Here is a 15,863-nt window from a genome sequence, read left to right as displayed (position 1 = left end):
ACAGAATAAATAAAAAGATGAGAGTTACTGTGGCAACGGGCTGTGGAATCCCAGCCCTGCACAGTCACCTACTAAGCAGCAATGGAGGCTTGGGTACTTTAGGGAACGATGGTCACTTCAGGAGGCTGAAAGCTCCAGGATTACACACCTGCTGCCAGGGGCCATGCAAGGATGTCACCCTTAGGGGGCTGAGCCCTTTAAAGGAATATGTGATATATATGCATCACACACAGTAAAATCTGCCAAATAAGCAATATGGACTTTTGCACAATACACAAATACACAAGACAAATCGCTCGGCACTTAGCCGCGTCTCCTATTTGACTCTCCCTGCCGGCCCCTGGAGGCTGGGCTCCCCCTTTGAGTCTGGTACCTCCCAAGGTTTCTTCCTTCTAGGGAGTTTTTCCTTGCCACTGTCGCCTATGGCTTACTCACTGGGGGCTTTGGGTGGGGATGCTGTAAAACGCTTTGAGATGATGTAATGTTGTGATAACGCGATATACAAAAATTAATTTGTTGTGGTTGCTAAACAGTCTTTAAAAAATATTTTTTGGGGGGGGTGGCTGAGTTAAAAAAGGATGAAAAATGTTCATCTTGCTTATCTACAAGTATCCCAGAAGTTTAATTGACTTGATGCTATATTCTAATTAAAAACTTTTCCTTGTTTGATCAGCGTATATAAAGTTTTAATCATGAGTTTGAATAATACACAACTGTTCGCGATTGAAACGGATGAACGTCAGGTTCATTTTCCCCCACATACAGAATTACATTTCTCCATCATGTGAATGCACATAGGAAGCAGAATATTTACTGTTTATGTCCCATCTGACACATCGCTTCATTTCATAATGAATTACATATATTGATCATCTTCAAGAATGACCCTTTATGGCAGGGGCGTAGATTTAGGGTGGACGGAGGGGATGTGTCCCCACCAATATCCTCCGACCATTGAAATGTCCCCACCAATAATTTAATCCACTTAAAAAAAAAAAAAAACAATCGTGCTGTCAACATTAACCTAGACACGCAGAAAGGGATAAATCACGTTCTCTCCTTGAGTCCTCCCGCCCCCAAAACACATATGAACATTTTGATTGGCTGTGCATTTCCCTGCTATCATGTGAGAGGCTGTGGCTGCGTTCAGATACAAGCAGCGCCAAATGCAGTGGATTTTTTTCCCCGTGCAAGAAGGTGTGTTGGGTGTGGTGACACATGTGAGGATGGCGGCAGCAAAAAAAAAGAAGCTGGACATAAGGAGCTTTTTTTCAAAGAAAAGTGTAAGTCACTTCAAGTTCGCTAGTGAATCCATCAAAGTCCATCAAAGTAACGACAACAGTTAACGTTAATGCTAGTGGGGTTTTTTTTTTTACCGCTTTGACGCACATTCATTATAGCGGGGCAGGCTATAGTCTGTGAATACGGACTTAAAACTAACAGCAGATTAAACAGCTAAATGTAAAAGTATAAATATGATCCCTGTCAGTTCTCCTAATCTAATGACGACTATTTGTCAGAAATCAGTCTTGTGAAAGAAATTGATATGCTACATACTAATATTGCCATGGCTAGAATTTTAATGACAGTTCACCAATAGACAATCCACTTCGCACAAATAGTTTTTAAAATGCATTCACTGACTTGGCAAACATTAATGATTTGATTCGAGATTTGCACACTAAGACTCAGAAAAAGTGAAATAAAATGATTGCTGTTTAAATGGCATGTGTTTATCCTGTTTTGTTAGGTGACAGAACCTAAACAACTGTGCTGTGTATCAGACAGTGATGGAGAGAAGGGGTCACAGGTGATGTTGAACGATGACTTGATATTATTATACCTAGTTGTCCTGAGATTTAACATTGTTACCGATAATAGGCTGAAGCATTCTCTGTCAATGCTCATAAGGAATCCCTCAATGTTTTTTTATTAGGGGACAGAAGCAGATCAGCCATGTTGTAGTTCAGGTGAAGAGGCAAGGTCACAGGAGGTGAATCTGAATGTTGATTATATATAACATATAATATGTGTGTGTGTATTATACATGTTGATTATACTAATATTTAACATTATGAGGAGTGATAGGCTGAGGATGTAAGTGATTCATTAGTGTTTTTGGCAAAAGTTTTGAACTAACATGTCTCACTTTTTTGTCACGCTATTTCATCAGGTGGCAATCCTGTCAGATACTAGTGCAGTCAGAGGGGAAGAGTTAGGGTCAAAGGTGAGGCCTATTAAAGGCATTGTCCAGCCCCCAAAAAAACCTTACTCACTATTTACTCCTTAAGTGGTTCCAAACTTTTATGATTTTCTTTATTTTGTTGAATACAAAATAAGATATTGTGAAAAAAAGCTGAAAACCGTTAAACTTTGACTTCCGTAGCAGGAAAAACAAATACTATGTAAATCAATGGTTACATGTTTTCAGCATTCTTCAAAATATCTTCTTTAGTGTTCAGCAGAAGAAAAATACTTAAAAAGACTTGTGACAAGTGGAGGATGAATAAATGATGACAGAATTTTCATTTTTTCCGTGAACTGTCCCTTTAAGCACATAAGCATGGTTTTAATGTAGGGATAAAAAGTATGTTATCTAAATAAAATGAGTGGTGTGTTCTCATAAAGTCACATATGTATCATCATAGTCAGTCTTACAGTATGACTAATTGTATAATGTGGTGTATTTCTAAGGAAACTGGTCCACCTGTAGTGAGCAGCAGGGAGAGCAGCAGTGAAAGTGACAACAATGAAGAACAGTGTAGTAGTGGAGATATTCTGCATATTACAAATAAGCCAAACCAGCCTAACGCCAAATCCATCCCTGTTCAAACATTGTCCAATAGGGTCCTCCATTTTCAGGAAAGGTGGTACAAAGAATATCCATGGCTTCATTATAGCCCCACAGTTAAGGGAATTCTCTGTTTTCACTGTGTGAAAATATATACCATACAGAAAAGTACTATGTCAAAAAAGGCAGACCCTGCATTCTGCTCAAAGGGGTTCACTAACTGGAAAAATGCTCTTGAAAGATTTGAACGCCATCAAAATACTAAATCCCATCATCATGCAGTCACAGTTAGCTGTCAAGAAGCAGTCCCAATAAATACACAACTCTCAACTGCCTGGTCAAAACAACAGGAAAATGCCAGACACTGCTTACAAATTATTGTAGGTGCAGTACAGTATCTTACTAGGCAGGGTTTGGCACTGCGTGGTCATGACAAAGACGATGGTAACCTATTTCAATATTTAAAATATAAAGCCAAGGATGATGCCTGTCTTTCTGACTGGCTATGCCATTGTCATGACTATACCTCTCCACAAGTGCAAAATGAGATTTTGCAGATGTTAGGAAACAGCATTGTCAGAAATATTGCACAGACTATCCAGTCTCTATCTGTCCTGCAGTTCTCAATAATTATAGATGGTACTCAAGATATCTCAGGTGCAGAGCAAGAGTCTATATGTTTAAGATATGTGGATGAGGACCTGGTTCCACATGAGGTTTTTATTGGCTTATATGAGGTCTCAGGAACTACAGGAGTGGAGATTGCCAAGATGGCTGTGGATGTGCTTTTGAGATTGAATATTCCGATGACATGTTTAAGAGGTCAGACATATGATGGTGCTGCCAACATGTCTGGAGCATATTCAGGTGCTCAGGCAGTACTGAAGAAATATCAGCCATTGGCTTTATATGTACACTGTGGAACTCACTGCCTTAACCTAATCACACAGGCTGCGTGCCAAGCTAGTCCTTTAATTCGAGATGCTTTAGAGTGGGTACATGATCTAGGGTCATTAAGCAAACAGTCTGGAAAATTCAAAGCTATGTTTGCAGCTGTGGCAGCAGATTCAGATGTACCATCAGCATCACTCAGACCTCTCTGTCCAACCAGGTGGACAGTAAGGGGAACTGCTATCAAAGCAGTGCTGTCTCACTATGAAAGCGTCTTGACAAGCTTAGAGGAGATGGCAGCAACTGGATCTAGCACAGGTGAAGGGGGAATGGACTGCGTGAGAGGTTTGAAAAAGGTAAAACTGTGCTGGGGCTTCTTTTGGCATTAGAAGTTATTGAGGAGCTAGAATGTCTGAACAAGTCTCTGCAGAAACGGATTGCAACTATTGCAGGAATGCAACAATCAATAGAGTGTGTTAAATCAACTCTCCAGTTCAAAAGGAATGAAGAAAGATTTCAGGAGATTTTTAAGAATGCAGTGAAAATGGTGGACTCTCTTGGCATTGAACCTATTCAGATGCCTCACCAAAGACAAACATCAAGGAGATATACCGGTGGGGCTAGCCAGCACACTCACAAGTCACCTGAAGAGTATTACAGAGCAGAGTTTTACAAATTGTTGGATTGTGTTGATGTCCAGTTTCAGGAGAGGTTTAACCAACCAGATCTAGGTGTCTTGAATAGGCTGGAAGACATTCTTCTCACAGGAGAGGTGGATGATATTGCTGATCAGTATCCAGAACTTAACAGGGAGACTCTAAAAGTTCAGCTAGCCATGTTCAAGTCCAAATACAATTTCAAATCTAGTACAGAAGTGGCTACTATCATGAGAGGAATGCCAGTGGAGGTGAGGGGTCTATTTGATCAAATTGAAACCCTTGTCAGACTGCTTTTAGTTATCCCGGTATCATCAGCTGAAGCTGAAAGGAGTTTCAGTACTCTCAGGAGACTAAAAACCTGGCTCAGATCAACAATGACACAAATGAGACTGAACAATGCTGCTGTATGCCATGTCCACCAGAACAGTCTGGACAATATTGATGTCAAACAAATATGCCAGCAGTTTATTTCTGTTAACGAGAGGCGAAGGCATGTTTTTGGCTCCTTCATATAGGAGCAATAGGCATTGAGCTGTTGTGTGGTACCTAACAGTAGTTCATGTTTAGATGTAATCTACTTTTATATATACAGATGTTTGAGATGTTTCATTTGCACTATGGCTCAATAAAGAATAGTCTTTATTAAACTATCTTTTTGTCAGTTATTAAACATTCCTTTGACATTACACTATTCCTTAATTTTACTTAATGAATTGCATTTCGAGTGGATTAATATCAATCGAAGCATTGCTAGTATTAATGTAAAGTGATTTTGGATTTTGCAGCATATTAAAAAAACATGCATTCCGTGGACGGAGTCGGGGTGGCGGGGTTGGTGGGTGGGGCAAGGGATTGGGGGGGGGGGGGGGGGGGTGTGGAGTCATAGGTCCCCACCAATGTCCAGAGCAAATCTACGCCCTTGCTTTATGGATTTGATGGCAGGAAGTTGTGAACAGTATTTGACGTCAGTCTGCTTGTGAGTCAGAGTGCCAGATGGAAAGCTATTACACCGTCATTAATTCCCTTCTATAGTTTCAGCATCCATCTTATGTTGGAAGACTATCCTCTGTTCACATGCATACAAACAGAACTTTTGAAAAAAAAAAAACAGTGCAAAATAAAGCACTTCTCTGCAACGTGAAAAGATATACTGTACAATGGCGATACTGTACAGACGGTGCTTTGATGTTGAGTTAAACTGATCTCAATTGTCTTTGGCAGTTTACGTTCGATTCATTTAAACGAACAGTTCGATAGAACCGGTTCTGTAACATTCAAACTTCTCCTCACTACTATCAGCCAGAGGTGTTGGTGATACTTTTTACGCAAGCAAGCGCACGGGTGGAAAAATGGTTGGAAGAATGGATTAGTAATACAGTATTCTCACAGTCAGAGGGCGCTATTTATTAAGCTATGTATATTTTTTTCTGTTGCCTCTCTTTGCTTTCAGGAGGAAATGCATTCAGTTTGCGCTTCCATGAGTTAAGGAGAAAAACGTAAACACGAGACGAGAGTATCAGCTGTGGAAAAGCATACGAAGTGTTCACAGTACCTAGTTTTCTACATCAGAGTATGATCGACCTGTTAAAAGACCCAGTTTATTCACAAAGCATTGTACTGCTGTTAAGTAAACATCTTTCATAACCTGAAAATCGAAGTTTAAAATCAGCGATTGGAGATCTTCACCCAGCGGTGTGTCACGTGCGTCTGGACTTTACACTGTAGGGGATATTGTATATGCGTGTTTCGTGAAAGAAACACCACGCATCGCAGACGGCAACTGAAAGCTGACTTTACCTTGACAGCTACTTTGCTGTCATGCAGTAGGAGACTCAAACAGAGAAGTTGCAACTATGGCACAGATTACGCGATCAGCAGCGAAAAGACCCGAAAGGTAGGGTAGTTTTGAGAAACAAACACTTGATCAGTAACACGTAACATTAATCATTATGCACAGTGCACAATTGAAGTTCACCAAACTAACGAGGTACATATAACTTGATTTTAAAGCTTTGGGGAAAGGTTCTCCGATGTTGAATATTTGTATTACTAACCAAGTGAATCAACCTGCAGTAACCAGATTTTTGATTGTTTGAAGTTACCCATATGATTATAAAAATGGACGTCTGTGTTCACTTTACACAACACTCTTTCTTCCCCCTTCAGGCCAAAACTTGACCTGAAGTTTCTGCAGAGATTCTGCCGTATTCAGAGAGTCCTTTTCCCGACGTGGTCCAGTCAAAATGTGCTCATGTTTGGGACTTTGTTGGCAGTCACACTGTTCGGTAGGATCCACTTTGGGAATGATGCAGCTTAATGGCTGGTGTTGAGCCTTTTTTCACACATTTTCCAAAACACTTTAAAGTAACAATTTTTTCAGTCAATGATGCTATATTGACAAATTAAAACGAACTGTTAATACAAATGGACATTTTCATACATCCTGACATCTTTCTGCTTTCCAGAGCAGCTGATCATTTACCAAGTAGGTGTCATTCCAAGCAAGTTCTACAAAGTGCTTGCAAGCAAAGACTTTCCTGGTTTCAAAGGCCTCCTGTTGTTTGCTGGGCTTCTGATAGTGCTGAACTCCATGGTAAGTTCATGTCAGACTGGCAGCTGAATCATGTCTGAGGGCAGCTTGTAAAGGTCAAGAGTTTGTAGTGTGATGTCCACAGAGTTTATGCCCCCTAACCAGTAACTATCAGTAAACCATTTGTTAAACAGATGTCTGTTATCCTGCTGCTGACCAAAGGAACTTGCGGGGTTAAATGTGTGAAATTCTGATTCTTCTTCAGACCCGCTGAGTTCCCCTACAGAGTCCAGCAGCAGGACTGACACTGATCTATCCTTCACACACGGTTCTGGATGTTGCAGGCCAGGCTGCAGCACGCTTACTGCTGCAGGGTCTGATGGCAGTTTTGTGTTTTCGCTCAGCTGAAGAGCCTGGACCAGTATATCTGCAGCCTGATGTATGTGAGCTGGCGGAGGGCTCTGACTGAGCGGCTGCATGGCGCCTACTTCCAGGGCAGGGTCTACTACACGCTGAACGTGCTGCCTGAGGATCTGGACAACCCGTACGCCCCGGCTGCTGTGCTCAGTGATTGGCTCGCGCCCATGTACCAATCGCAGGGCTGTATTCACACGGCCCTGTGTACAGTAATGCTTTGGCTTCAGCTGCTGTGTAATGATTTAGCGTTTAATGCAGTTCAGTGCCATGAAGCATCTTTTGCTCCGCCAGTCGCAGCCCTTTCTGGGTCAGCCGGCCTGGATCTCTGGGCTCCGCTTAGCCCCATGCTTTCTGACCGAAGGCCTCTTTGAATAAGTGTGAATAAGTGCTCCATCTGAAACCGCGTGTGATAACGAGCGGCAGCCCACGCTGCTGCTGCCTGCATAGCCGCAGAGTGACCATGGTGTGTGTGTGTGTGTCAGAGACCAGCGCATCAGCCAGGACGCGGAGAGGCTGTGTAAGCAGATGAGCGCCATGGCCAGCCGCCTCATCCTGTCCCCCTTCACCGTGGCCTATTACACCTACCACTGCTTCCACAGGTGACGGTCCCACCGACCCCCCCCTCCCCACCAATGAGTATCCAGCACAGACACCCCTGTCTGTCTCACGTGCCTCTGCTTGCGTCCGTAGCACTGGCTGGGTGGGACCCATCAGTATCTTCGGCTACTTCATCGTGGGGACTCTCACCAACAAAGTGTTGATGGGCCCCATCGTGGCCACGCTGGTCGAGCAGGAGAAGCTAGAGGGAGACTTCAGGTACGGAGCTGCTGTGTGGCGCTCGGCCCTTTGCCCTTTGCCCTTTGCCAGTCACCTGAGCTTTCCTGTGTTCCGGGAGCCACACTTTACAGATGACACAATCCTTGCTCACAGCATCACTTTCTGGCTGAAGGAGCAGAGAGGTAGTAGCCTGTTGGCAGAGCCACAGCTGGGGTGTAGTGGGTGTGACTGTAGCCTCTTTGATTAGATATTGTCGTAGTCTGTTTTCCGCTACTACAACTCCTGCTGGCTAAAAAGCTGTGCTTGGACAGATAATACATTTCCTAGTGTCACAACCTATGCATGTTCTTTTTAAAATATGAGCTAATGCTTCAGAAATAAAATGGCCATTGCATTTTGGCGAGATGTGGCACATTTCATCGTAAACCATTCTAGTTGTTTTTCTGAATGGTAATTGAACAAAATGTAAATCAGTGAAATGATGATTTTGCTTTTCATTGTGTCGCATTCATGACACAGATTGAAAGCCAGTGCCTGTTGAACGCATTTCCACATGGCACGGTCTCTGCGTGTTGTGCACTGTAAGAGTTGTGTTTGTATTTCAAGGTGACATGAAGTCTTGTATGCACATGCGATTACCCCGTATTGTAAATAAAATGCTGCATCTGGTTTTGAACCAAGATGACAGATTTGTCCTGCATTTGTCCTCAACCACGGTTTGACCTTGACCTTGCAATTGAAACACCCGCCCCCCCAGTAAATTTTTTTTATTGTTGACTCTGGTAGGTGGGGGGTTTACTCTCTTATTTCTTCTGATTGAAAGGGGCAAGAGTTAAGTCAGATTATTTAGGTGTGCATCTCCACTGAGCCAAAGACACTATGATAAGGGAAAACTGAGATTCTGAAAAGGCTGGTTGGTGCTGTTTAATTCTGTGATGTACAGGGACTCTGACAGCAAAGCAAGCTATGGGGTATTATCAGATCTGCTTTCCCGCTACGACAATTATCTATATTTTATTGGTGTGTTTGTGTTGCACCTGTCGAGCAAAACTGCTCTAAAGCTGTTAAGTGTGCTGACTTCAGTCAGACCGCTCCGTCAGTGTTACTTGTATATCAGTAATGACTGCATTTCAGAAAACGGCGCACCTGTTGAAAACTTACCAGGGTCAGTCTAGAGATTTCTTCAGTAAAAATTATGGACTTATATATGGCTAACTTTTGTTTATTTTCATCTTTTTTTCTGCATTTTTATGTATAAAATGTTCAGTGAAAAAGACAGTTAACTGAACGTAATCATTTAAAATTCACACTAATTACTTACACACTATAAACAGCTATCGGCATTGCTTACAGTGTGGTCTTCAATATGGTTTAAGATTAGTGCCTTGTTTTCCCCCAGATTCAAGCACATGCAGATCCGGGTTAACGCCGAATCTGCCGCCTTCTACAGGTACGTCAGCAGTCAGGTGGCCTTGTGCAGTAACAGCTGCTTTGGAATGAGTATCCTTGTACTCGGCTTAGCTCTTCCTCTTGATGCTTAAGATATACATCCCCAAAAGGTACATGTCTGCCTGCTAGTTGTTAGCAATTCATTGCCACTAATGGCAAAGTAAATTACTTATATTTTTTATTTAAAGTCAAACTAAATATTATGCATTTTTGAACAGGATATTTGATAAATTTGTTGGTGCAATTCCACAGTCGGGCACAGTGGGATGCTGTGGGCTCACCTACCTTATGTGGCCGACTGCAGTAGCTTGTCTGTGTGCATGGACAGGGCTGGAAAGGTGGAGCACATGAGAACAGACCGAAGACTGCAGCGCCTCCTGCAGACCCAGAGGAGCCTGATGACAAAGGAGTTCTGGCTATACAGTATGAAACCCATCATTCCTGCTCTCAGCATTTGCTCGTACTTCGTAATATTAAAGAAGTCGACTCTCCTGAGCAGAGGACTGTAGACGTCACAGTTTCAAAGCCGTTTTTATGTCTGTTTTTTTCTTTCATCTTTAACATGAATTCCCTCCACATGAGGCCCATCGATAACAATGTGAATTGCAGTCTTACTCTGGGCCAGTGAGTCAGTGCACTCCAGAGCAGCACTGAGGCCTCTATCTGCTGGCATGGTGACCGGCCAGTGAGTCAGTGCACTCCAGAGCAGCACTGAGGCCTCTATCTGCTGGCATGGTGACCGACCAGTGAGTCAGTGCACTCCAGAGCAGCACTGAGGCCTCTATCTGCTGGCATGGTGACCGACCAGTGAGTCAGTGCACTCCAGAATGGCACTGAGGCCTCTATCTGCTGGCATGGTGACCGACCAGTGAGTCAGTGCACTCCAGAGCAGCACTGAGGCCTCTATCTGCTGGCATGGTGACCGACCAGTGAGTCAGTGTACTCCAGAGCAGCACTGAGGCCTCTATCTGCTGGCATGGTGACCGGCCAGTGAGTCAGTGCACTCCAGAGCAGCACTGAGGCCTCTATCTGCCCATATAGTGACCATCCAGAGAGTAACTGCACTCCAGAGCAGCACTGAGGTCTCTTTCTGCCCATATAGTGACCATCCAGAGAGTAACTGCACTCCCGAATGACACTAAGGCCTCCATCAACTAACTGTGGATGCTGACCACACTGGCTCTTCCTCCATGCAGTTGGGGTGAACACCTTCGACTACCTGGGGGGCTTCCTGAGCTACATAGTCATCGCCATGCCCATCCTCACAGGGGTGTATGATGGGCTGAGTCCCGGGGAGCTCAGCGCCCTCATCAGCAGGGTGGGTGTGCCAGATGACGCTCTCTCCCTCCTTTCCTCTCTCCAGAAAGACCACCATTACTTTTAAAAGATGTTCCAACTAGGGATGTAAATAAGCAATTTCAGCAGTTTCCTTCAGGATAATAAAAGTATTCTGATTCTAATTCTGAAATCATTGGTGATTTGAGTTGATTATGATTATTTAGATTTGATGCATTGTAAATGTTTAATTTCTACCACAATTCGATTTCACTAATTGATTATTCGATTATTTTGATAACGTAAATTCATTTTTTCAACTTTGCTGAAAATTAAAAAATATACATATGTGACCAGTGGAAAGTAATTACACATTATTAATGGAATACAAATTATTAATGGGGGGGGTTACCATCTCAGAGAAGCCGAATGAGGTTACGTTGATTGGTTTGAGGCCCAGATATAATAATCATAACAGACCAGTGCTTTGAGACCTCTCTTAAGTAATGAATGTGCAAATGAGATCTCCCATCCTCCATCACAGAAAATTACTGATCTCCATTGCAGTCATCTCTCTTATTTGAGTAGGTGTGCTGGTATGATATTCGTGCTACAAAAGGGGGCAGCGTGTGCTTGTAATTAGAAGGTCGCCAGTTCAAACCCAGCCTCAGCACATCTATAGGTCTTTGAGCAAGACCCCTTAACCCCCAGCTCCTTGGGCGCCCCAAGGCCCTTAACCCCCAGCTCCCTGGGCGCCCCAAGGCCCTTAACCCCCATCTCCCTGGGCGCCCCAAGGCCCTTAACCCCCATCTCCCTGGGCGCCCCAAGGCCCTTAACCCCCAGCTCCCTGGGCGCCCCAAGGCCCTTAACCCCCATCTCCCTGGGCGCCCCAAGGCCCTTAACCCCCAGCTCCCTGGGCGCCCCAAGGCCCTTAACCCCCAGCTCCCTGGGCGCCCCAAGGCCCTTAACCCCCAGCTCCCTGGGCGCCCCAAGGCCCTTAACCCCCAGCTCCCTGGGCGCCCCAAGGCCCTTAACCCCCAGCTCCCAGGGTGCCCCAAGGCCCTTAACCCCCAGCTCCCTGGGCGCCCCAAGGCCCTTAACCCCCAGCTCCCTGGGCGCCCCAAGGCCCTTAACCCCCAGCTCCCTGGGCGCCCCAAGGCCCTTAACCCCCAGCTCCCTGGGCGCCCCAAGGCCCTTAACCCCCAGCTCCCAGGGTGCCCCAAGGCCCTTAACCCCCAGCTCCCTGGGCGCCCCAAGGCCCTTAACCCCCAGCTCCCTGGGCGCCCCAAGGCCCTTAACCCCCAGCTCCCTGGGCGCCCCAAGGCCCTTAACCCCCAGCTCCCTGGGCGCCCCAAGGCCCTTAACCCCCAGCTCCCTGGGCGCCCCAAGGCCCACGGGGATCAATAAAGTATCAATTATTATTATTAAAGAGAAGCATTACGCAAAAGCATTACAGTGCAAAGACCATTCGATAGGGCTTCCTTTTTGAATATTAATAAACCTTCTCCTGCCATCCTACATGTAGGAAATTTGAGTACTGGAGCAGTTTCTTTGCATGTCTGCCTGCATGGTGTGAGTGATGCATGGCACATAATCCAGAAATAGGATTATCTTTAAGAAAGAATTTCCCCCCAAAATTGATTAGAACCGATTCTGAGTCACAGATCAATGCAGTTGGATCAGGACCTTAATAACCAATCACAATGCGTTAATACTCTTTACTCTTTTAACTTAAGTTTCAGCCCGACTGTCCATAATGTGCCTCTTTCACTGACAGATTTACTTGTCAATCATCATGCTCTAATTTTTTCCCAGAATGCTTTTGTCTGCATCTACTTGATAAACTGCTTCACTCAGCTGATGGACCTGTCCACCACACTTTCTGATGTGGCTGGATACACCCACAGGTATGTGTGCATGACTGATCATCCTGTACAGCATCAGAAGTGGAGATTTCAGATACAGAAAGTACAAATCCAGACCAGGATTTTGTTTCAACCAACCAGTTGAGTCCTCTGTGACTGTGACTCTTTATGCTCAAAATCCTGGTCTGGATTTGTACTTTCGGGACCTGAAATCTCCACCTCTGTACAGCATGCAGCGTCCCAGGTTTCATCCAAGGCATCAGTATCACGTGACACTGTGAATCCCTGATGGTTGGGTGACTATTTGCAGGATTGGAGAGTTGATGGAGGTGATGGACGACATCATCCGGAAGCAATGTGACTACGATCCCACATCCGGGGATTCGTATGACTTTGACAGGTGAGACCCGGGATATGTTAGGCAGGGAACTGGTTGGGATATTCCGGTCACACTCCCTACGGATGTGTCCTTTTCTTCCTGGCAGTGATCTGGACGCCCCGCACCGCCACGTGGATACAGCTTTCATTCTGGACCGGCTGTCCTACAAGTGTCCCCAGTCGGACAGTCTCCTAGTGAAAGACCTGAGCCTGAAGATCAGCCAGGGGACACACCTCCTGGTTGTGGGCGACACAGGGACTGGGAAGACCTCCTTCCTGAGGGTCCTCAACAGGCTGTGGGAGTCCTCCAGTGGTTAGGGAGAATGTCCCCTTTACTGCTTTTGTATTTTCACTTTATATATCCTTTTTAAATTCTACTGGCTTCTGCCTGTGGTCAGAAAGGATAATAATACCGTAAATTAACATGTATAAACTCCACAAAAATATAACTGCTGTGCTTCCCTGTGATGCTGGAGGTTGTGTTTGAAGTATTGCAGTAAATCTCTGGGTGCTGTTCTGCAGGCTTTGTCCAGATGACCACGTTCTTTGGACCCCGTGGCCTTCTGTTTCTCCCTCAGAAGCCGTACCTGACTGATGGAACGTTGAGAGAGCAGGTGTCTTGGTTCATGAGATTATGCCAGTCTGACCAACAGGAATAAGAAATCACCATGTCCTAATGCCTGTGCCATGTCTCCCCCCCATTTCGCATAGGTTATCTACCCCTTAAAGGACACATACCCAGTCTCGGGTAAGATGTGCCTATTCATTTGGAAAGGCCTTTTTCCCTTGTGTAGAGATATAGTTGTGTAGAGATGGACCCTCATTATATTGATAGTAAATTCGGTGAAGACTTTCTGGGGAGGCACCTGACAGGTCTCTTTCTACAGGCTCTGTGGACGACGAGAGGATCCTTCAGTTCCTCGAGTTGGCCGGCATTGTGAGTAGTTGGTGTGATTCCTCATGGTCCATGCTGGCCCTGCATTCTGCTTACAGTCACTGTCATTGTCCTGTAGTCCAGTCTCTTGAAGAGGACAGGGGGGCTGGATGAGGAAGTGGACTGGAGCTGGTAGGGTGACCCTCTTGGGTCCGCAGACACCGTCCGGTCTTCACAGATGGGGGGGATAGCACTCTGCTTTTGTTTGATCAGTCTGTGGTGTCGTCGGCAAAGCTGTGTGTGTTTGATGATACAGGTACGATGTGCTGTCGCCCGGGGAAATGCAGCGGCTGTGTTTCGCCCGCCTCTTCTACCTGCAGCCCAAATACGCAGGTCAGGGCCGGTGTTTTCAGAGCCTGACTCTCATTAACGTTACAGAGTCTCTAGCAGAATCTGGGCAATTTGGCCGAAATGTGAGCTAATGTGTGCTTTAGCATGTGTGCAGCCCACGTGAGGTGTTAGCCAGCACCAGCGTGTGGGGCCACTTGCACCATGCTTGCTGACCTTAACGAGTCTCACGTTAGTGCTGGACGAGGCCACCAGCGCATTGACTGAGGAGGCGGAGGGGCAGCTCTACCGGGCCTGTAAACAGCTGGGCATGACGCTGGTGAGCCTGGGCCACCGCAGCAGCCTGGACAAGGTCATTCTCCTCCGGATGCCACCACCCTGCACCACCACTGGTGCACAGCTGCGTCAATGATGGTGAGGAGCTGTAGGTAGTTATCACAGCGGCAGTCTGTCCTTTCCTCTGCAGCATCACGACATGAAGCTGAGGCTCTGTGGAGACGGCAGATGGGAGCTGACTGAGCTGAGAGCGTGAGCTGCAGAGAAGCTGCTGAGATCCAGCGTTTACCTCTCGCGTCCATAAAAGCACCTGACAAAGAGCTTTAGCGGACTGGGATCCCTTCATAGGTGCTGACATCGCACATGCGAAAGGCCTTCAGCTCCTTTTTTATTACATTTGTAAGCTGATTCATGCAGAGTTACAAAGGATGAGTGTGGCTGTTTGATGGCCGCACCGACTGTATATTAATACTGCTTTTAAGGGTAAATACTAATGAACACGGTGCGCTGTACCGTCGTGCTGCATCACAGAACACATCACAAGTCTGTGAAACTCCAGCAGCAGCGTGTCTGAGCCCAATTGGCTGCTCTCGTTTCCTCTAAAAGGCTGCTGGCTTTCATATCTCAAAGAAGGCCACTCATAATTCGGTGTAGCTCGTGTTAATCTGTGTATCTCGTATCTTACTCCTCTTTTCTGTTGAGAGTTCTGCTGAACTCACTGCTTGACTCTGAACCATGTGAGGAACCCTGCTGAGAACGGGAGATGTGTAAACCGCACATGCGCAACATTTTTCTCCTCTGAATTTTTTGTTACATTTAACATGTCGTCTAAGTTCATAAACTCCGCCTTGGTAGGTTACAGGGCCAAATAATGGACAAGCAACTGAGGACGTGGTAAATATAATTAGAAAATGTAAAACTCTAAAAAGACTCATGCATCATGTCGTCATTCTCACCTCTGACAATCAGTCATACACCCAACGCACAAATGATAAAATATTTAGGATAAATAATATATCCACCTGTATGCATGCATACATACCGTGACCATACAGACTATATACGCATAAATACATGCATGCATACATAACACAGCCATACAGACTATATACGCATAAATACATGCATGCATACATAACACAGCCATACAGACTATATACGCATAAATACATGCATGCATACATAACACAGCCATACAGACTATATACGCATAAATACATGCATGCATACATAACACAGCCATACAGACTATATACGCATAAATACATGCATGCATACATAACAATAGTTTCTCTTAATTATTAGCAATTGCTTCGCACAACATGTGGCTCAG

At 45.2% G+C, this 15,863-nt stretch overlaps 2 protein-coding genes across 4 annotated transcripts; both read left to right on the top strand.

The window, feature by feature from the left end:
- Window positions 1–900: 900 nt before the first annotated feature.
- LOC125715061 (zinc finger MYM-type protein 1-like) lies at window positions 901–3,950 on the top strand. The gene is made up of 6 exons (XM_048986287.1): window positions 901–1,283; window positions 1,751–1,810; window positions 1,937–1,993; window positions 2,174–2,227; window positions 2,695–3,573; window positions 3,903–3,950. The coding sequence occupies exons 1-6, from the start codon at window positions 1,167–1,169 to the stop codon at window positions 3,948–3,950; spliced, it is 1,215 nt and encodes a 404-aa protein (XP_048842244.1). The 5' UTR covers window positions 901–1,166.
- A 1,846-nt stretch (window positions 3,951–5,796) lies between these two features.
- On the top strand, window positions 5,797–15,460 carry abcd4 (ATP-binding cassette, sub-family D (ALD), member 4). Of its 3 annotated transcripts, none has more exons than XM_048985825.1 (19): window positions 5,797–6,235; window positions 6,508–6,626; window positions 6,812–6,934; window positions 7,276–7,415; window positions 7,771–7,887; window positions 7,979–8,104; window positions 9,465–9,515; window positions 9,843–9,937; window positions 10,711–10,832; window positions 12,605–12,696; window positions 12,965–13,054; window positions 13,140–13,345; window positions 13,555–13,646; window positions 13,744–13,780; window positions 13,920–13,969; window positions 14,046–14,098; window positions 14,223–14,299; window positions 14,491–14,606; window positions 14,721–15,460. In XM_048985825.1, exons 2-19 carry the CDS (start codon window positions 6,585–6,587, stop codon window positions 14,784–14,786), a joined length of 1,695 nt encoding a protein of 564 aa, XP_048841782.1. In that variant the 5' UTR covers window positions 5,797–6,235; window positions 6,508–6,584; the 3' UTR covers window positions 14,787–15,460. The 3 variants fall into 3 exon arrangements, with proteins under 3 accessions (XP_048841782.1, XP_048841780.1, XP_048841783.1); XM_048985823.1 differs by having other exon boundaries at window positions 6,807–6,934; XM_048985826.1 differs by lacking the exons at window positions 5,797–6,235; window positions 6,508–6,626; window positions 6,812–6,934; window positions 7,276–7,415; window positions 9,465–9,515 and adding an exon at window positions 9,516–9,624 and having other exon boundaries at window positions 7,422–7,887.
- The last annotated feature ends 403 nt before the right edge of the window (window positions 15,461–15,863 follow it).

The sequence above is a fragment of the Brienomyrus brachyistius genome, chromosome 19 (assembly GCF_023856365.1).
Source record: "Brienomyrus brachyistius isolate T26 chromosome 19, BBRACH_0.4, whole genome shotgun sequence".
NCBI classification, from domain to species: Eukaryota; Metazoa; Chordata; class Actinopteri; order Osteoglossiformes; family Mormyridae; genus Brienomyrus; species Brienomyrus brachyistius.
The sequence above is the reverse complement of the archived record's forward strand: the minus strand, read 5'-3'. Positions and strand labels throughout refer to the sequence as shown.

Excerpts from the sequence above, each read along its gene's own strand:
- abcd4 (XM_048985823.1), top strand. The coding sequence starts at position 6,195 with ATGGCACAGATTACGCGATCAGCAGCGAAAAGACCCGAAAG. Across the intron at positions 8,105-9,464 it reads AAGCTAGAGGGAGACTTCAG|ATTCAAGCACATGCAGATCC; the intron begins GTACGGAGCTGC and ends GTTTTCCCCCAG. Across the intron at positions 14,099-14,222 it reads GAGGAAGTGGACTGGAGCTG|GTACGATGTGCTGTCGCCCG; the intron begins GTAGGGTGACCC and ends TTGATGATACAG.
- LOC125715061 (XM_048986287.1), top strand. The coding sequence starts at position 1,167 with ATGCAGTGGATTTTTTTCCCCGTGCAAGAAGGTGTGTTGGGTGTGGTG. Across the intron at positions 1,284-1,750 it reads GCTTTTTTTCAAAGAAAAGT|GTGACAGAACCTAAACAACT; the intron begins GTAAGTCACTTC and ends CTGTTTTGTTAG. Across the intron at positions 1,811-1,936 it reads ATGGAGAGAAGGGGTCACAG|GGGACAGAAGCAGATCAGCC; the intron begins GTGATGTTGAAC and ends TTTTTTTATTAG.